General features: G+C 40.0%; 1 protein-coding gene across 3 annotated transcripts; it reads right to left on the bottom strand.

The window, feature by feature from the left end:
* Positions 1-2441: 2441 nt before the first annotated feature.
* zbtb44 (zinc finger and BTB domain containing 44) lies at positions 2442-21916 on the bottom strand (the record flags this gene model as incomplete). Of its 3 annotated transcripts, XM_083913784.1 has the most annotated exons (6): positions 6309-6438; positions 13278-13361; positions 14641-14792; positions 15273-15357; positions 18339-19442; positions 21641-21916. In XM_083913784.1, the coding sequence occupies 5 exons, from the start codon at positions 19402-19404 to the stop codon at positions 6413-6415; spliced, it is 1413 nt and encodes a 470-aa protein (XP_083769910.1). In that variant the 3' UTR covers positions 6309-6412. The 3 variants fall into 3 exon arrangements, with proteins under 3 accessions (XP_083769911.1, XP_083769910.1, XP_083769909.1); XM_083913785.1 differs by lacking the exon at positions 21641-21916 and having other exon boundaries at positions 2442-6438; positions 13061-13361; positions 18339-19404; XM_083913783.1 differs by lacking the exon at positions 6309-6438 and having other exon boundaries at positions 12876-13361.
* Between the last annotated feature and the right edge of the window lie 232 nt (positions 21917-22148).

Here is a 22148-nt window from a genome sequence, read left to right on the forward strand (position 1 = left end):
CTCACATCGAAACCAACCCGTGACGCTGATGAGAGCGATGCAGGGAAAAGTCAAACAGAACTGCCAACATCATTTCCACCAACAGAAGACTTCAGAGCCGTTCTCTGGTGTTCTTTTAAAGAAGAAAGATTCTCTAGATTGGACAACACGGATGAAATAGCAGCATCATTGTTGACTCCTGCTTCCTGGATGCGAGCCGCCATTGTTGTCTGAATCTCAACAGTCGCTTCTCTGCTACGTCACATTTATAAAGCCCGGCCCGGCGGTCCTGATTGGTTCGACCATTTTTTGTGGACCCTGAAATCACTTTCCTATGGAGCGATCCCAGATGGTTGAGTGGAGCTAGGCAGAGTCAAGTCGGAACAAAATTCATCTGGCGAGAGTCAGGTTAGGAAGTAACATGGTTGAAGTGTACATTCTGCAACCACCTGGGTAACAGATGTTACAGTTTTCTCCCTGTTGAGGTTGGGAAGAAGGTACTGGATAACACAGACAACACTGTGAGACTCAAGAAGAGATTACTCTCGGGCCACTAGGATCCCAAATGGGGACACTGTCTAAGACTAACCCAACATAATGTTTCATCTACAGTAAAAAGTACTCATCCTCTTCAGCATGAGTTTAACTGTTGATACAAACAACTGGTGTGAGACAGTGTATCAGTGTTGACCTGAGCTTTTGGCACACAACTCTGCATTCAACTGAGCTTGAGTGAAATTCAGACTGTTCATGTGTTGTGGGCGTAAAAGGATGACAACAAGTTTTCAAATCAAATCAAATCAAACTTTTTTTATATGGCACCTTTCATACTTTTTACAGTAGCACAAACTGCCTTACAGGACATTAAAGCAAAACATGAACAACAAGAAACACCATGACAACCCAAACCCCCCATCCCAAAAATTTACACACACACACACACACACACACATGCACTGGGCACTATGGCTGGGCACCGAGATCTGTTCCTGGGGTGAGGAAGAATCTACCTTTGGGGGCCACGCACACCGAGAGGAATCATGGTCCATGACTGCAGGGGGCACCGCCACAGGGACCACCCCAGCCCAGCAGACAGGAGGCTCCACACCACGGTGTAGAGCTCTCAAGACACCCGGGCCAGGGCCGTCCACGGGACAGCACCCACATCGATGGACCAGAGACAACCCCCGGTGTAGTCGGCCCCCCAGTAAAATAAGATAAAAGGTATAGAAGCTAAAAACTGAGGGAGTAAAAACAGTCAAAACAGTAAAATAACATACAAAGAATAAAAACTATGAGGGAATAAAACTGTAAAATAAGATAAAAAGTACAGAAGCTAAAAACTGAGGGAATAAAAACAGTCAAAACAGTAAAATAACATACAAAGAATAAAAACTATGAGGGAATAAAAACAGTCAAAACAGGAAAATAAGATAAAAAGGTATAGAAGCTAAAAACTGAGGGAGTCAAAACAGTCAAAACAGTAAAATAAGATAAAAGGAATAGAAGCTAAAAATGACTTGATGTCTACAATGCAGTTAAAAAGGGCATCAACGCTGTGTCATCAGGAGACACAGTACAGTAGAGTTGCGTATCGTAAACATAACCGTTAAAGCTGATGCCGTGCCTCCTAATGACGTCCCATAGGGGAAGCATGTAAAGAATAAAAAGAGTTGGACCTAAAATTGACCCCTTTGGGAACCCCACACTTTATCTTATGGGTTCCTGAGGAACAAGAATCCATACTTAGAAAGAAACTTCGATCAGTAAGGTAGGATGTGAACCAGTTCAAAACAGTACCAGAGAGGTCGACCAGGTTCCTCAGTCTATTTAATAAAATGTGATGGTCTACTGTATCGAAGGCGGCAGTTAGATCCAGCAGTCCCAAGAATGTGAGTTTTTGATTATCTAAATTACCCCTGATGTCATTTAAAATTTTGTTGTGCGGTCTCTGTACTGTGGCTCATCCTAAAACCAGACTGATGGGTTTTGAGCCAAAACACTGTGATGTCAAATTGTTAATCCTTTTTACACTCTGTTCTCTGAGTGACTGTGTTGGGCCGGTGCCTGTGTGGAGTGCAGAACTTTAAAACCCTGATTGCTTAAACATAATGTTTTGACCACTTTAACTCCTTAGTAGTAGCCAGTACGAATCCCCAGAACATCTGCGAGAGTGCTGGTTGATACAAACTCCAGTAAACAAATTGTCAAATTGAAGGATTCTAGGGTGTCCTGGTGGCTTGGGGTTCTAAAGCCCCTTTCACACATGCCCTGCAAACCAAAAATTATCTACACATGACCTGACGGGGCTGTATGTGAGAACACAAATGTCCGAATCAGATGGACCCAGCATCAAACGGGCAAAGGAATGTGTACTCAAATTAACTTCCAAGTAAACTCAGATATATTGGGGGAAAAAACGACTTTAGACAAGTTTTATACTCATTCTGACATAGGTTTTTTTATTTACATTTTATACTTTTACAAAAACAACTCTTTTTAATAACAGGACTGCAAAGCCAGAACACTAGCAAAGATTCAGAACAACCATAAACTCTAAAATACAGAGTGGTCTTGTCAGTTTTTAACAGCCAACTTTGAAATATGATCCAGTTAAAACACTCAACACCACAAACGTCAGTTCTCCCTATACAATGTGTAGGTTGCATTACTATCTGGGATGTTTTTGTATAGTTTTCCAAACTACAGTTTAAATACAGTATCAAAGACACAAAATACAACATCTGTCTCAAAGCAGGTTGTAATCAAATAGCCTACAGTATAAAGAATATGCAACATAGTATGAGTGTATATACTGTATATTTATATATATATATATACACACACTGCAGACAGTCACAAAGTAAAGACTACCAAGGCCCCCATACTCCCAAACTGAGCTGTCCTATTCACATTTAACAAGAATATCCAAAGATGCCATGAAACAGCAACCATAATACAAAAGTCACCAAAAATATATATGCCATTATGAAGAGCTAGCATGTTTTTTTCTTATATTTTCCTACTTTTAAATAAAACATAAGGACTGAAAACGTATACAACATCAAGTGTACATTGAGAAGGCGTGTCCTGTATATAATCAAGATATTTTAAAACATTGCACTTAAAAAGGGATAACGTACAGAAAAGAAGAGGGCATGCTGAACAACAGATCAAAGCTATGCTGGATGAAGAGTCATCGACAAATAAGGCCTTGACCGAACGCATCGCCAACTGAAGACATGCTCTCCACTTCACAGAACGATATGAACATGCAACTTTAGAAACAAACTGAATAGAACCAGTCGTTTTGATATCAAAGCTTTGTTCCTTGTTTCACAGATCAAATGGGGTCTTTGCCTATTTGATTCACCTTCAGTAACATTTGAATAAAACAAAATACTACATTCTTTATATATATATATATATACATATATATATATAATTCACCATTCCAAAGACAAAATGAAATCTTTTAAAAACAACACCTGTCCATTTATTGCACACCATTGGTTCACAAAAATATTTTGGGCACTTTTGCGTTTCAACAAACAGCAGCATTTCATTATAAAAAAGTTGTTTGAATACAGACACGGGACACAACAGATGAAAAGCGTGACGTACAAATGGAGAATAGAAAACTTTTTTTTAAATTTTGATATTGTGCAACTAGAGTTAATAGGTCCATTTACTAAGGCTAGCCTCTTAAATGCACAACATCATACAGTGTTTTAAGGGGCAAAACAGCAGGACCCCTTTGCTAAATAGCATGGACCCCTTAGAATGATTATCTCTCTTTTATTATGTGCAATTACTGATTGCCATGGCAAATCCCCAATGATAGAGAACATTTGGTCCTGTAGGAAAAAGCATGATTTGTACCCGGATAAAACGGGCAGATGGCACAACTTTGAAAAAGTGACTGATGGTGCAAGGTGACACAAGCTCTTCTTAAGACAGCTCTCAGTGAATTTTGATGATCAGGACAGGGAAATATTGATGCCCTCATCACAGCAATATTCACCTTTACGTTTACAATCAACCCTGTATATGGGGTTTTACATCCTGCTGTGATAATCCTTAATGTGGGCTGTTTGTACTTCTTTCAGTGGGGGGGGCAGAAAATGAACAATTAACAACATACCCAGTCACAGTCAGTAGCATTCAACTCATGGATTATTACCATGGGCATCATTATCTTCTCAAAGTACAGGCACAACAATGTCCACACTGACAATTACAGCCATGTTGGCACAACACGGGTAACAGGAGTTGGAAGTTTGACCCAAAATCAGCATTAAAAAAAGTTAATGAAATTAGTAATGTCAACTGCCAAACTGTGCTATCAGTTTAGGGTGAAGGATAATCTCTTGCCTCACACAATATATTTATCATTTATAATTATTCAACTCACAGTATTTGCATTCACTCATTAGCATGCTCCTATGCTTTTAAAGCAATATTATCACATACCAACCGACAACCCAATTATGTGTTCTGACTGTAAACCAAACATCACAGATAACAAACATAATCTGCTTGCCTCACTTCCTGCTCCCCTGGCTGCAGATGTCACTATTCTTTAGATTTTAGTCAGGGAATTTTTCACAATGTAGAATTTTCCCTTTGTGAAAACTTAGGCAAAGAAAAGAAACAGAATGCTGGTGGTTAATCCACACTTAAAACATATTATTCTTGGTGTATCACTCACAAAGTCACACAAGGTTAAAACTTTAAAAAAGACAATCATGTACATAAGTGAAATATCACTTATATCAGCAGTGTACCTGTTAGTAAATCAGGATTACAAAAAACAGAACTGAAAAAAGGGCCTAAATTCAACTGGGATGGAATGCTACATTACCATGTCTTAGGGAGCCCATTGGGGAACATAACACTGCAGTTGTGAGAAAACCTTGTAACTCCAAATTTCAAACGTTTGTTTGACATACATTTTAGTCTTACTTTATCATTAATTTGGTTGGATTTTGAATCAAAAACATACAGTACATCAGTGCTGATCCAAACTACTAGAATTTGGTCTTTTGGAGAGGCAAGGTTTGATTTAACAACAGTGTTCATTTAAAATAAAAAATAACTTGTTGTAATCGGTCAGAAAAATTATATACTGCACAGACACCTTAAGGGAATACTCTGTCAATACAATTTCAAGTTTTAAACATTTAAAAATGAAATGTACTGTGTTCATGTAGATAAAAAGAAATGCACATACACACACCTGACATATCATAGTTCACAACACCCAACATACACAGCATTCAAATAGTAAAACTACAGTACAAGCTATTGCAATATAGATAATATTGACATTTAACAGTTTGCCTATAGCGACGGCACTGAAGGAATAAGACAGTCTCTGCCGATACAAACTAGCATTATCACTACAAATAAAATACAATGTTTTTTTTCTTTAGCTCAGTTTGCAAAGACTTGATTTGTCACTGTTGTCAGTCAAGACCTCTTCTTCTTCTACACGTTGCTTTGTTAAAAGGGGAACTCTCAGGCACTTTCCAAAAGTAGGGCAAGGCTTGGATTCAACGGACCTCAAATTGGCTAAGACAGAAATTACTTTAGCTAGTGCTGCATTCACGTCATATGGGAAAAACCACATTCCTTAAAAAGACTCTAAAAATACTATTTACTCGCTTTACTTGGAAAACATGAGTTTAAAACTCAGGTTTGGTGGTGGAATGAACTCAGATTTGCCTACTTAAATCTCCAGTCACCAACAAAGAAATTGCTTCAGTCAAGTTTGGGGACGTCTTTTCAAAAACAAAGAAAATAATCATTTACTTTGCTGGATTTGGTTTGGTTTGAAACATGGACTCAAATAAGTGCATCTGTGTCACGTGTGGAAAAACATCATCAAGGCAACTGAAGTCTTCAGAAAACTTCAATCATGGCATCTTGATGGCTTCACATGATGTGATTTCAACATGTGCACATGTCCAAGTTACTCCTTTGAGCCACCAAGGCATTTCAACAGATATTCCCATATGACATGACTGCACAATAAGACATGATGGGCAAGTAGAAGGCTTGTATCACTCTATGGTAATGGAAGCCAGCTCCTTGGCCTGGGCATGCTGCTGCTGCTCTTCTTCAAACACCTCTTGGGAACTGCCTCCTACACTGTTGTCCATCTTGGTCTCCTCTGTCATGGCAGCCGCCTCATCAGCGTTCATCTTGAGGGAGGCTTCCAGGGGGTCCAGGGGCTCAGGTGAAAGGAAGCCGGAAGAACTCTCGCAATTCTGGGTAGAGGAGGAGACCTGGGAGATGACGGGCATCTGGACTGAGGAGGACGATGAGGCTGCAGTGGTGGTGGAGGTGCTGCCCGGGTAGACGGGGTGATGTTCTGATTCCTCTAGCTCATACTGAACTCCCAGCGCCTCCTCCTCCTCCTGTACCTGGCTCAGGTAGTCGGGCACGAGGAAATCACTATGGAGACAAAGAGAATGAGAGGAGTTCAATGTTCTTTCATTTGCTACCATAATCATATTAAACTGTGCTGACAATGTCAAAGATGTTACGTTAGCCAATTTTCACAATGATGCATGCACGTTCAATGTTTCTAATAAAATTCAAAGCATCAGAAAAAACATCAATACTTCCTTGCTCTCACTTAAAAATGATTTTAATGACAATGACACATACACTGTGTACAAAAATGGACGGTTTGGACAGCTCCCTAAAACTGAGATTAAAGCATCTCAATCACTCCCTGGTGGCTGAATGTAGTAAGTCATAAATCCCGTCCAAGTAAGCAGATGGGACATGGGCCAAACTAAAAATTCAAGGTACATCTCAAATCAATTTTTCCCAAAGATTCTGTCATTTAAAGTGAAAATTACACCGGAATTTTTTTAAAGTGAAATTCCGGTGTAAAATCATCCCATGGTCTTTTTAGGAAAATTGGGTCATCAAATAAGACATCGAGACAAATTTTTCGTGTATGAACTATTAACATATATTTTCCGGAGAGTCGCTAACAGCCTGTTGCGGCTAACACGGATAAGCTCGGGGCGGCAAGTTGCACGCATTAAAACGTCTTTTTTAAACACTAATACTCCTCCAAATAACACCAAACCTTTGCAGTAGCATGATAAGAGTCCTTACACATTAACCGAAGCACCAACAACGTAGTTAGTGAACACAGAGTTTAATAAAGAGTGTTTGATAGACTTACCTACTGGCCCCAGTACAAGCTGATCCTTTCAAGTCGATTACCAAATGCAATTCAAAAAGAAGGAGCCCATTGATGATTTATTCCAGCAAAATACGTAAACATTGCAGTTTGTGGCAGACACGGTAATCCCTCTGCCTAAACATCTGGATCGGCGTCTCAATTTAAAACTATAAGCCCCTGGTTTATCAGAGCACAGTCGTCGTACCGCAATGGCAGCCTATGAAAAGTTTCTGGGTTGTAAGCTTTCATTTTTGTTTCGCAGCTGGGAAAGATACAAACACGAACCATTCTGTCTCTCTTCACTTTAAGCTGCAGGCTAGTCAGCTTTACCCATGCCTGCACTCACTGTGCATCTTCCGGTAACACGTGCCCCCTGACCCCTGTGATCCGCATAATGTTTCGGTGCTGCAGGGAAAGCTGTGGGGGACATTTCACCAAACTGCCACAAACCCCAACGTTTACCGTATTTTCCGCACTATAAGGCGCCTTATATATGGACCAATATTGAGCCACAACAGGTCTCGCAACTACGTAAGCAGCATTTTCCCCCGTAGAAGAAGGTGCATGTTGAGATATATGACTGCGCGAAGCGTGCTGTTTCATTTCCATTTGTGTGTTTGTGTAAAGACTCCAAAATGGCTCAAATTAAGAGACACGCTTACGACGCAGAGTTTAAACTCAAGGCGATTAGTCACGCAGTAGGACACGGGAATAGAGCAGCAGCGAGAGAGTTTAACATTAACGAATCAATGGTGCGGAAGTGGAGAAAGCAACAAGATGACCTGCGCCAAGTAAAGAAGACTAAACAGAGTTTCCGAGGGAACAGAGCGAGATGGCTACAGTTGGAGGACAAACTCGAACAGTGGGTTGTTGAACAGACGGCAGCAAGTAGAAGTGTTGGTACAATCACTATTCGACTGAAGGCAACAGCGCTAGCACGCTAACTTAACATCAATGAATTTAGAGGCGGTCCTTAACGTAACCCCAGCCTTGACTGTAGTGTCTATTCTATGCGCTTTATTATGCGGTGCGCCTTATATATGGAAAATATGGTACGTGTTTTGCTGGAATAAATCTTCAATGGGCTCCTTCCTTTGGGGTTGTATTTGGTAATTGACTTGAATGGAGGCCAGTATGTAAGTTTCAAAACACTACGTTGTTGGTGCTTCGGTTAATGTGTAGGGACTCTTATCATGCTACTGCAGAGGTTTGGTGTTTTTGGAGCAGTATTAGTGGTTAAAAAGAAAGACGTTTTAATGAGTCCAACTCGCCGCCCCAAGCTTATCCATGTTAGCCGTGGCAGGCTGTTAGCTACTCGCTAAATCTACGTTAATAGTTCATACACGAAAAAAATTGTCTCGATGGCTTATTTGATGACCCAATTTGCCTTTAAAGACCCTGGGATTATATTACACCGGAATTTCGCTTAACGGTAGTTCTTGTAACTCTGTATGTTCATGTTTTGGGATATTTTGCCTTTAATTTTATATATAGTCTGCAATCAGCTAGCTCAATTGATGCTCATTTTAAAAATGGTTTTAACTGCTTGGCGGCAGATTTGCTGAAAAACTGTTAATGGTTCTTTCCGATCTGGTATCTTCCCTAATAAGGCACAAAAAAACGGCAGGGATTAGGCCTAGAGACCTATTTCAAATCTGCCATTTCAAGCAACATAACGGAAAAAGTAGTTGACCAGCAACTCAGCAGTTTTTTAACCTCAAATATTTGTCTATATGACTACCAGTGTGGATTTGGGCCCCGTCACAGTACTAAGATGGCCCTGGTTAAGGTTATTAATGACATCCAATTAAACTGACTAGTAAAGTGCTTTTGCATCTCAGTGCTGCGATTGACACAGTTGATCATGCAATACTGCTGACAAACTAAAAATATGGGCTGGTCTGTCCTGGACAGTGCTAGCTTTGTTTAATCTGCAAAACAGGGAATACTTTGCTTTCACTGGCATCTACCTATCTGAGCAATTAGAATGACATGTGGAGTTCCTCAAGGCTCCATCTTTGGTCCTTTGCTTTTTAACCTCTACACGCTCTCTTCAGGCAGAATCATACAAGACATAATACCGCGTTGTATAATTATGCGGATGATACTCAGCTTTATATAGCATTTTCACCATCTGACTATGCTCCAATAGATTTTCTGCATCAGTGCAGTGGCTAATAAATGGCTGGATGAACCACACTTTTCTCATATAAAATAAAGACAAAACTGAGATCATTGTCTTTGATGCTTAGGAAAAAGACTATAGGTGGAGACTCATCTTGACCCTTTTTAAAAAAAAAACAACTCAGAAATCTTGCCGTTATTGTTGATTCATATTTCAATAGCCATATCAAGTCAATAGAAAAGTCAGCCTATTATTAAATTACAAATATAGGTAGACTTCAGGGATACATGTCTAAACCAAGCTGCACTCTCCAGAGAGAAGCAGAGCAGAAATTAATCGCAGAAATTGAAGGCTCCAAAAGCAAGTCAATCCCCATAGGCCCCCATTTTAAAATACCAAACTTTACAGCAGGAATTAACATAATTACAGCCTGGTACTTATATGGCTTACTTATATTTAATACTTATTATATTAAGGCTTAAATTCCTTGCAAGTCGATCATACTACTGTAACGGCCTATTCTAAGATCTCTCCAAGAAAGCATTAAGCTTCAGCATATTCAGACTGCCGCTACTTGAGTTCTTACAAAAACTAAGAAAACTGAACACATTACAGCATTTCTCAGGTCTCTGCACTGGCTACAAGTCAGTTATAGAATCTACTTTAAGTTACAGTAGGTTGTGTATGAATTATTTAATGGCTTAGGACCTCAATGCATTTTTACATTTGTTCCCTATGAACTCTCCAGGCCTCTTAGGTCATCTGGAACATGTCAGCTAACAGTTCCCAGAGTCAGAACTAAACATAGTGAAGCTGCTTTTAGTTATTATGCCCTTCACTGTTGGAACTAACTGCCAGAAAAACTCAGATTTGCACCTGTAACTACTTTTAAAAACAGACTAAAAATTGTTATGTTCATGACTGCCTTTTAATGAAATTGCAATGTTTGATTTGTACTGAAATTGTACTAGTATGTTGTTGTCTCTTTTTAAAACACCTTTACGTAAAAATAAATCTCATACACTTTTATTTTTCTTACCTTTAAAAAAAATACACTTGCCCTGCCTATAGAGATTACTCCTGTCGACTATATTAGAATCAATACAATGTATTTGATGGATTTTTCCCTTTATCACTCAATTTTAGGGCAAACAAATGCAGGCCTAAAGGGATTTGTTCATCTAAAATATCTTGCTCCACTATTGCTAGGTTTTATATAGCAGATTATTTCCGCTATGGAATTCATCTTGAAGTCATGGAACTTGTGTGGAAGGTCACAGAGGACAAGGCAAAACATTTTCTATTTCTTTTCCACTGTTATTAGTTCGGCATTTCCGCACGGTAATGATTTCTGTATACAGTATATTTCTTTTGTGAACAGACAAATACATATTTCATAATCTTAAGTCAGGCCATTCCCTTGTGAGGACATCCTTATAAATAATTACGTGCATGTTCTTTCAAACCTTCTGTACATATTATGTACATTCTACGTATACCTGTGGGTGAAGATTAATTAGTCAAACAGAATTAACTAAGGAATGTATAAAAGATACACTAGCAACAGATTTTTCGTGATAATAAACCAGAGGATGTTTCAAATAATGTCCAATTAGAAAAATCTACGTGGATATAGAATATATTTAAATTTTAAAAGGTAACACCAAGCTGAGTGTTGCCTCAACGCTTTGATAAATTTTGATCTATACATATCTATACAGAGTCTAGCTTGGTTCCATGGTCTTCATGTGATAATATCTTAAACAATTACATTTCAATTCCTATGATAGAGGCCCTTTAAAAATGAGTGAGTGCATAGTGTGACCATGGTTGTAAACTAGATTTATTAGAGTCCCCAGTCCTGCAAATTAGCGTGTACTAGCACAGTGGGAATTAGAGCTCAGCATCCAGAACAAATAGTTAAGGTCGAGAGTATCTGTCCTCTGTAGAAGAGACGACAGCTGAATCTGACAAACTGCTCTGCAAATCAGCAACAAAAACTATAGTGTAGTTAACATATCTTTTTATGTGAAGACTGAGGATGGGGGTTAGGAGTCTGACTGGATTGCCAGAGAATTTTCCACACTGTTATGATCTCAGGCATAGACCTTCTACTATAAAACTTTTGAGGAGTCAATGGCCCGTTTGAGTCCTGCCGACCTGTGAGGGCTTGAGTTGATTAAGAAGTGGAAAAGTCTGGGATATAAAAACACTCTTCCACTTTATAAAGACACTGTGTTCTGTCTTTCACAAGGCTTTGAGGGCTGAGCTGCTGATAAAAACAAACAACCCACTCCATTTGGTTAAGGAAAATCTATTCTAGTTGTTTGCAGCTATTGTAAGGTCCAACATCATTTCTCTTATGACTAAAGAGCAGGACTATAAAATGTGTGATTTGAACAACACTGCAGTTATCTAAAGTGTTTAACACTGTACAGTTAGGTTCTAATATTGGCGGTTGATTAGTGTATTCAGAAAAAGTAACTCTATTAATATTGTCTACTTAACCCACTTCATCCTCACAACTCATGGAATTTTGACAGCGAACAGAGCCAAGACTTGTGGTATGTCTATCTCTTTGTTTTTTTAAAGGAATAGTCACACCTTTGTCCGATATGAAGATTGATATAACTCATGTCTGTACACTAAAGATGAGGCTATAGTCAGCAGTCAGTTAGCTAAACTTAGCATAAAGACTAGAGATGGGGAAACAGCTAGCTTGACTCTGTCCAAAGGAAAAAAAAATCCACATATCAACACCCTCAAAGGTGAAGTTTAACTTTTTTCAAGTGTGGTTATATGAGGTACTTATCGATAGTCAGTGAGTCATCTACAGTAGATGGGAGTAATGTACTGCTGAGGAAGGGGCAGCAGCTAAACAGATTCTAACCAACTAAAAAAAGGGATAAAATACATTTAGCTGCTGCCCCATCAATAGCAGCTTCTGTGTAGGGACCGCCTGCTTCGCAAAAACTGGCATAGAGCTTACCTTCATTTGCCGTAGGTAACACAATGACTATCGATAAGTACCTCATACAACCCCACTTCAAAATATCTGAACTATACTAATTATCACATTTTATCTTATTTGTTTAATCTGTAAAAAAACTGAACTGTAAAAATGTCAAGTTGCAGTTTTACAGGGTTTGTACCAGACTAGTTCTTGGCCACAATCATTTTTTGGAATCTCCACTGGCAATTGGTCCGAGACAAAAATTGTCTGGCCCATATCCCCCTGTAAAAAAGTTAATTGATGTTTTTCCACTGACATTTCTGTGTGGCGGAAAATACAACGTATTAATCAGTGAGCTTTAGGAGGTACTGTTAGACATATTTTGTTACTTTTGGACAGAACCAGGCTAGCGTTTCCCCCATTTCCAATTTTTATGCTATGCTAACTTAAGTTCAGCGGCTTCTGGCTCCAGCTACATATACATAACAGTTATGAAAGTGGGATCAATCTTCTCATCTAACTCTTGGGATTAAATTGAATAATCATATTTCCCATAATGTCAAACTACACCTTTAAATAAGTGAAATTAAAACTCCCAATGAATACAGTGAAATGCGTCAGGTACACTTGATCTGAGCTTTCAAATCATAAACAATTCTGCACAAAAGTCAACACCAAAGTCATAAAAGGAAAAACGATCAAATGAACTTCAGGTATTAGAATCTAAACTAAAATTATTTTCTGATCCAGCTGAGATCTGAGTAAATGATGGGGTCAGCGCCCCCAGACTCCTCACCTGCTCTGGAAGTAGTTTGCTAGTTCGGATGCCTCATGGTTCAGACTCCTCAGGTGTACAATTAAATTGCCAGAGTTGGTGAACATGGCCCCGCACGTTTTGCACTCGTAAATCCGCGGCTTGCGGATTATGTGTCGGGAGACCCTCATGTGGTGCTTATATTCACCGAAGGACGTGAATGTGGCGCTACAAATCTGGCACCGGAAACAGCGTTTACCTTCGTGCTTCAGCCGATGCATCTTTAGGGAGTAGGCCCGTGTGAACTTTTTCCCACAGCGATCACACTGGAAAGGCTTAATGCCTGGGGGGAGAAGAAAAAGACTAAGTTCAGCTGATCTGGACATCAGCATCACACGTGCTCGTATCTGAGTGGGTGAGGTGAGGTAAAGAGGGGGGTTAATGACTACATCTCACCACTAGGTCGGTCTTTACTGTTTTCCAAATCACCGTTTCCCAGAATGCCCAGAACAAAAAGGCTCATTCATTCATCACTAAGCTGTATACAAGTTGTAGGAAAGTACAAAAACCTGCTGTCATTTAACCTTATTTAGAGTTCCATTGGCAGCTGTACTAGTGATAGTTCCAATTCACTTTTAAATCCAGTACCAAAATGCTCTAGTCTTGATCAAATGAATCTAATCTAGTCTATGTCTAATGAATCTCTATCAAATCAGTTATTTCAAAATTAATTTTCCACTTACTAAGACAAGTAATAAACATGTAGCTGGTCATTTCGCTAAATAACAAACTACATTCAATAAAGGATTCAAAATTATTCATTTCAAGCCTTTTTACACTACATGTTGAATGACCGAATACACATTTACAAAAGTTCTAGGCTTTCCATAATGTTGCATGCTTATACTTTTTTTATCACGAATATTTACAACGTCAATAGTACTCCAGTAGTTATTGCACTGACATTTAAAAGAAAAATTCCATATTAAAACATAAATTCACACATAACCTTCCGCACATTTCGTTGTGCTTAGTTAATTGTGAGTTTATTAATTCATCTACCAGTTCATCTTTCTCCCTCTGACATATACACTGAGTTTTTTTCTTGTTTCTTGAAATCAGACCTGCAGGTGACTAATTTTCTCTGTAAATTCTTCCTCATCACAGCTTGATGATTGAAAGCCAATGCGTCTAATGGTCAACTGATACTACTTGGAAGAGGTACCCTTTCTATCCCAGTGATTAATCTAACTAACTGAACACAAAAACTCCTATAATGCATATTAAAGGAAAATCCCTTTTTACACATCAGTATGTGTGTTTACAGGACTTGGGGAGTACTGCTGCATATGTGAAGAAAGATGTATATTGCATTTTGTATCTCCAGAAAATACGTGCTTATCGAAAAAACTGTAATCATGGGAACGGTGAAACAATGTTGTCATACCATAAAATGTGAAAAGTCCCTGGGTTGGGTAAGTGCTGGTGAATGAATACTTGTTTGGACACTGTTTGTGACCTATGATGTTTCTAACTTAAACTAAAAAAAACATTACGTTACATTCCAAAGTTGCCAAAGATTTAATTCAATTTGAAGTTTTCCTTTTCCCCATTACACGTACCGGAGTGTATGAGCATATGCTGCTTTAGGTTCTGAATGCGTGTGAATCTGACTCCACAGGTTGGACACTGGAAAGGCCTGTCAGGGCCATTGGTGCCGGGCCTGGCTGATGGGCTGATATAGAGGTGGTACGGGTACTGAATACCTTCTAACCTGAAATACAAACAAACAATAAAGTTTTCAATTCTTGAATACTTAAAAACATCTACTTTGACATGTCATTACTCTAACTACTCAAGAGTAATCGACAGCTAGAAACCAGATTCCATTATAAATTACTTCCAGGAGCTGGTTCAGCGAAATACATGTTGTACCATCTTTTAGAAAATGTACAACATGGAGTTGTTAGTGATGATAGAGATATGTGTTCCTTTGTTTGACGTTTATAGATTTCTAGTTAGATGCCACGTTAGCTTTCATATAAAATGTATTACTCACGATTGTGGCTCGAGGCTACAATATGGAACCAGTATTCTTTATATTATAGTGCATCCCGTCTTTGACATTTCAACATGACATCTAAATTTATTATCTAAACAGGTGTGGCTCAGACATTCATTTATGAGATTTATGTCTATATATTCTTTACTGCTTATGACTTGCCCTGCTGCAAGTTGTAACAAATCGTGATACCTTTCATCATCTTCTGTGTGTCCTCCAGTGTTCGAGGTGCCCTGCATTGACGGCAAGCCCTCAGACACTCCCTCATCCATCGACCCTGGAAAGAGGAAGACAAGATGTTACTAATCAAGTGTGGTAGCTGTCTACTGAGAATCTGACTAAAGTTTACAGTCTAGAGCATGTTAGATTAGACTGTAGGTTATTAAGGGCCTATCTCATATTTAAGAAAAAATGCTGCCAGATTCCAATTCTAGTCAACAGTTTAGGGAAAACATGTGAGTGTTTCCATTTGCTTTTTATTTATGGCAGGACAGAAACGTTTTTAAAACAGCATTTGGGCCACCGGACAATAAAACTTTCCACTGAGACCTTTACAAATAAAACTCTTGTAGGTGGATAGGCAGCTCCGAGGGCTTGGTGAGGCAAGTTTAACTGCATTTTTTACAGAGCGACAATGTGAATTGGGTGAGCAATGATAGTACACAGTAACACTAACACACTGATATGTGATTTAACTTTATCTTTGAGCCAATATAGCTGTCGAAGTAAATGCGATAACGCGTTAAAAAAAAGCCCTTTTAGTCGTAAATGAAACAACAAGTTCTTGATTTCACAAAGACAAAGTCGACCAGTGATCGTGAATTTGTCGGCTTTAATGACGACTAACATGATCACACTTTATCAGCTGTAGCTAGCTAATGTTAAAACTCAACAAACTGGGAGTCTCCATCTGATTTTTTTTTTTCGTGATTTCAGTTTTGTTTTGTTTTAAAGGTCTTAAATATGCACCTGATGGCTAGATAGATGGTGTGGTGCTAAACGATTGAGGCAAAAGTGTCATCTCCCAGGCAAACAGCATCCTCACTAGTTGAAAGTAACTGTGGAACGGTGGAACTAGTTAGATATATGATATATATTTTACAGCCCTCTACCTCCTGACTAGTGTGGAACATTTTTGGTAGAAAAACAGCCTATATAAAAAGGAACAATATAGCGCCATCAGTGTCTGATTTCAATAACCTTTTAACAAAAAAAAATACAAATAAAATCCATCACTAAATTCATGGCAAAACATCTTTGTCATTATGCAATAATTAAAATGGCATTGCAGTTACATTAAACTGTGTGTCAAAACTGGCTTTCACTTACAGTTAATAAACACAATCTAGGAATATATAGAAGATACTGAATATAAAATGTGGTTTAATTATTATTTTTTTTAATTGAACTTATTAGGTGCGTTTCCACTATGGTCGAATGCCCGGAATGAGGCGGGTCTATCTCGCCGAAACGCCCCGAATTTGCATGTGACTCGCACGTTTTTTGGACCAGCAGAGAGAAGCCGGTTGCTCTGATTGGATGTAGCTCTCAGCAGGATGTGACGTGTTGTAACGGAAACGTGGCGAGTGTGCGGCCATTTGAGAGGCCGTGGCCTGAAACCTTTGAGTGGCCACATTTTACCCTAATGGAAACGCACCTATTATATAATTATGGATGACCTTCACATACCCATGTAGTACTCCAATGTACCTCTAGGTTATGCCTACTCCAATTTGAGAAATGCTGCTGTAGAAAAGCATACCTGGACAAGCAACAGTGTTTACACTAAGTATTGTGTGTTCATATTTTTTAATAATATGCTTCACTTCAACAAGAAAAATCTATTTGAGGATGAGGAAAAACAACATGTTTGGAAAACATTGCTTTTCAACGCAAGCAAGGTGGAGTTGATGGAGTTTAAACTCTGATATAGAGGATGCCAGTTGTGAACAGGAATTGTTCCTGCAACCCCACAAATGGAGGTAGTTAGCTCATAACATGTCATTTGCCTTTGGGGGCTTCGATATTCAAACACAGTGTTTAAGATGTTCCTTACACTATTGCTATTGTAGTTTTAAAAAGGCTAAAAAAAGACACGTCTCTAGAAACTCTTGATATAAGGAGCACTGCTCTTAGTACAGGGGCATGCACATTGCTTCAATATGTGGACAAACTCTAAAGACTGACAGACCTGTTGTGCCATGTGAATGCTAATAAGCTATCTGGGACAATCACTGTTCAGATGCTAGGATTAGTGGTCAATTCTAAATGCTGTAGTGTTGTCATGATACCAAAACTATGACTTAGGTACGATACCTGCCTAAAATATCACGATACCAGCGGAAAACTAAAACATCATCAAAAGTAACGATATAAAATATTTGTAGCATTTGTTTTACTACAATAATTTTACTATTTACTATTATTGATTTATTTTAAATAAGATAATCCTTTATTTGTCCCATAGAGGGGAAATTTGCATTTCCGGTTGATACATTTCAAATCCTGCAAACACTAGTGTACTAAAATCCAAAAAAATTACACAGACCTTGTGGAGGTCTGTGCTCCAATCAGACCATTTTCTACTGATATAAATTAGGCCATAATATATATTATGAATAAGGCTATACTATATAGTTAGGCTACAATATTTTCTGTAAATTATTGACAAAAATGTACATGCTGTGATTATATTACACCAGCGCATGTTAAAGTGAAGTTAATGTCTCCAGTGTGAACGTTGTGTTTGCATACAGAAATGTGTGAACCACATCGGACAGTTAAATATTTAACTTTACCCCTGACTGCCTCCTCCAACCCTGATGGTGAAAAAAGTTCACTTGTCACACAATAAACACTTGCTTAGCTTAACGTTACACTTGATTTAAAGCATCATTTACAGGTGGCCATTGTGGTGTCCGTGGGCTCGATACTGCCGGCTTTGTGCTCTGTGCGTGTGCTTATAAACAAGCCTAGGACGGTCGGCAGGAGCACTCATGCCAGTTTCAGCCATGTCTGTCTCACTCTGTGTCCGTCACTTTGAAAACACGCCCACTCTGGCTGCAGGCAGTGATGAAGCTGAGAGAAGCTGCACACAGACACGCTGCCCCGCTGTCGCCCAAAGTCCATAAAGTACAATACTAATAGCATTTGAAATAGTATTGTTTTTAACGGCAGCGTACCGCGATACCTTTTAAGTATCAGTTTACCTTGCAACACTAAAATGCTGTGGATCATTTAGGTAAAGAGAACCCCCACCTATAGAGGAGGACTGTGGACTGATGAGAAGCTCCTCCTGGACCTGTTCACTCCCTGGCACCGTCTGCTGGTCACTCAGTGAGCTCTGGGAGGCACTGACCGGCTGCGAGGATGCCTCTTGGACCTCTTCGTCACTGAGACGCTCCACCTTCACCCTCACATCTTCCTCCTCTGCAGGTACTGGTGATGATACTGCCTTGGAGCTCTCACAGGTTAGGAAGTCACTGAGCCGCCGGCTGACTACCACGTCTGAGGTCCCTGGGGTGCCCTGCTCTAAACAACGAGGGCTCTCCGGGAGCTTTGATTTGTCTGAGTGGAACCTCCGGTCGATACCGAACGGGAACGTCCACGGGAAGGCCAGGGAGGACTCCACGGGCTGAGCTGTGCCATCTGAAAACGAAGGGGATGGGTTAGGGATCTGAGGGGACGTGGTGACCATCTGTGTAGTGCATTTGAGCGGACTCTCTGGCGATGCCATTGTTACAAAGCTTTTGCGTTTCCGTCGCGATTCGCGGCATATAGGAACGTTTCTTTCCATCACACTGCAGTCAGATGAAACAGGTGACACGCTGCCATCCAGTGGCGTCAGGGCACAGTTTGATGAGGCGCTCCCTGGTGCGGATTCATGCGGTTTATCTGCAGCAATGCTATTATTGTTGTTGTTGTTACTCGGGCTCCACAGAATACTAGACTTCATGAACTCTGAACATGTGCTAGCAACAGCAAACATCTGCATGTAACTTGCAGCTGCTAGAACGTCGATGATATTCTCTGTGCTAATAGAGAGGGTAGACGTGTAGGCATATTCCAACAGAGGAGCGAAGCCACTAACAGTCACGTGATGGAGGTCCAACACAAACTTGTCATCCTCCTCTGGTCGGCCCACCAGTTTGGAGCGGAAGAATTCACTGCAGCAGGCCAGGACCACTTTGTGGGCCAGAAAGAGCTTGTCTTGGACCCGAATGGTAACATCACATAAGTGACCCTCGTTGCGTAAAGCGTTTAGCTTCTCCAGCATCTCCTGGCTATGGGAGGTCGAGCTGTGGGTGAAGGTTTTGACCCCCATGTTGGAGCCAATTTATGACTGTGTACAGGAAATACGTCCTGCAGAGTGAGGGGAGAGAGAAAAACACACTTCAGTTTGCAAAAGCTAAAAAATATGAACTGAAACTCAGAAGCCAAAGATCAATTTTATGGAATTATTTTTGTTAAACTTTGTTATTCTTTCATATCTTGTACTTCACGTCATTATTTGTACATAGCAATTTTTCTAATGATAACCTAACTAAATAATTCAGCCTTGGCAGTTAAAGAATCAGGTGTGAGGTAGCAGATTTCACAGTCGACTCTCTATAAACCAGTCCTTTAGAAATCGATAAGTACAAACTACAAAATGAGATGTCAAATACCACTCTGCAAAACATTACTACCATGGTAAAGACAGGATCAAAAAAGGCAAGCGCATTGTGGAAGACATTGGGCATAGGTAGAAAGAAATACTACGGTCCTCTCTGAAGGGAAGGCAAAGTAATGGGGGGGTGAAAACAGGGTAGAGAGCACAGAGGACAAAATGCCAAGTTATGTAACAACAATCAAAGCAGATGCGCAGCGATGCGAGCCAGACCCATGTGGAGGCCAGTGCACTACAGGATGCTCAGCAGCTGTCTGTGAGACATGTGGATTCTCTGAGGCATGAGATTTTCCATCAAACAAAAGCTCAAGTGAAGGGGCTCTCGCAGGGAGAGCGCGCTCCCCTTACACACACAGACCACAGGAAAATACTCTTGGGCTATGTTGGCCCAGTAACGGCAAAGTGAATTATAGACCTGGGCTGCGGAGGTGCAACAGGAGAGTGTCTAGCCTGTACCAGCAAATAGGGTGAAAAGAAAAGAGCTTAAATTCCATCATGGGGTTTTCTAAAGGCTAAAATGTCTCCTCTAAGAGAATTATTATTACATTATCGCTACATGATCTCTATTAAGCTCTTCCTGATAAAAATGAATTTAGAGTGCATGGAACTGAGAGAGCAATGATGCATACAAATCAAATACAACCTGATTAAAAATAAAAATACTTAAACCGCCTGGCAGAAATGATGTCTTTAAGGAGATGTATGTAAATGATCCTACACACAAACCTTAGCAATTAAAAAAGAAGAACAAATACATTTTGCTTTATGTTTTCCTCCAAATTAGTTTCTAAACCTTGGTCTAATTCCTTGGTAAAGAGAATACTCTTAGAGGCCGTGTGGTGGGTGACTTTTGATTCCTTGAGAAAAATAAGAAGCTTTTTTAGTTTCTCAAATGGAGGATCTGTTGGCTGCTTTTGCTTCACTTCATACTGAACATCTTCAAATGTGTTTTGTTTAGTTCTTTGGGTCAGACAAATAAGCAATTTCAATACATCACACTGATCAAGAGTCAGCAACAATAGTTCAAACTACTCCAATCCACCCCAAAAATGTTCATGATGTCGATAGGACAGGGGAGGCGTACCTTTCAATAGGGTACTTGTATTCTGTTTACATCACGTAAGCAAGTGACTACGGGGGCTGGGCTGAATCAGACTGCCGAGGACTGATAGTCAAAGTGCCCGCAGAAAGGCTGCATGTAAGGCATGGCGCAAGTGTCTCGTGGAGAGGATGCTGAACAATCTTGTTTGCAACAACAATCACAGTTTAGCATAGACTGGCTAACGGTATCAGGCGTATTCGTCAAGTCAGCCAGGCGTTGACAAGTACATCCGATTTTAACTGTCACCATAAAAGACAAGTGCCCATGCTCCAATGTTTTTTAGGTTGGCATTTGTTTTAAAACGCATAGTCAAGCCCAAACGGAGTAGTGCAAATCGCCAGCCATTTGTGTGGTTAAAAACGAAATATTTATCCGTAGTTTGTTGACACCACCTAACGTTAGAGACTGACAAATATTTGTTAAATAATTTGTTCGGTTCGTGTTCACTATTTAAACTATATGTTTTCTTTTTCCATGTGCATGATACAGAGGTACAACTGTTGATAAAACACATGGCAGAAACTTTCAAGGCAAGTAGACAAAAAGTAATGTAATTTATCCTTTTATTCTGAAAGCGAAATAACCAAATTTCCGGTCAGAGCGTAGATACGTCGACGCAGCTGCAGCTCATTAGCTAACCTCCGTTAGCTACGAAGCTAGCGCTAGCCGACACGGCAAGGCTAATACTTGGTCCCTCTACCGTTATCAATACTTAGACAACAAATAGCCACATTAAAGTATACACAGTGGGGTTACAGTTATCCGACAGACTGTACGAAGGGGATTTACCTTCTGAGATGAGGCCCGTGATATCTGCTGGGCCTGGGGATGCGAACAGCCCAGCTGACAAACAGCAGTGATGGTCGGAGACAGCGGTGCGCCCTGCCGCTTCACTCCGATCATTCACATTCCCTTCGCTTCTCAGGCAGTTGTCAGCCTGCCAGCCGCCGAGACTCACACTTGGATTAACGCTCACATGAATTTACACCACAACATGCTTAAGTTAAAAGTTTGAGAGGGGCTATTTTCATTCCTTTGTGCTCCCCGCTGTCGTTTCTGCTCTGTATTTGTATCCCCACAATGCAACGCGCATCTCTCACGGTACTGTACAGTAACAGGAAGTCTCAGCAACATGTACAGTACAACTCAGACAGTGCTCAGGGATCCCCACTGTTTGGATTAATAACCATGCGGTACACATGGCCTTCTGTAGACCTGTTCATCTAATCATAACATGTACAAATATGTTATGTTCCAAACCCCCTTTTCTTCTCATTTACTGTAGCCTATATTCTGT

Source organism: Echiichthys vipera (genome assembly GCF_963691815.1).
Source record: "Echiichthys vipera genome assembly, chromosome: 5".
Lineage (NCBI taxonomy): Eukaryota > Metazoa > Chordata > Actinopteri > Perciformes > Trachinidae > Echiichthys > Echiichthys vipera.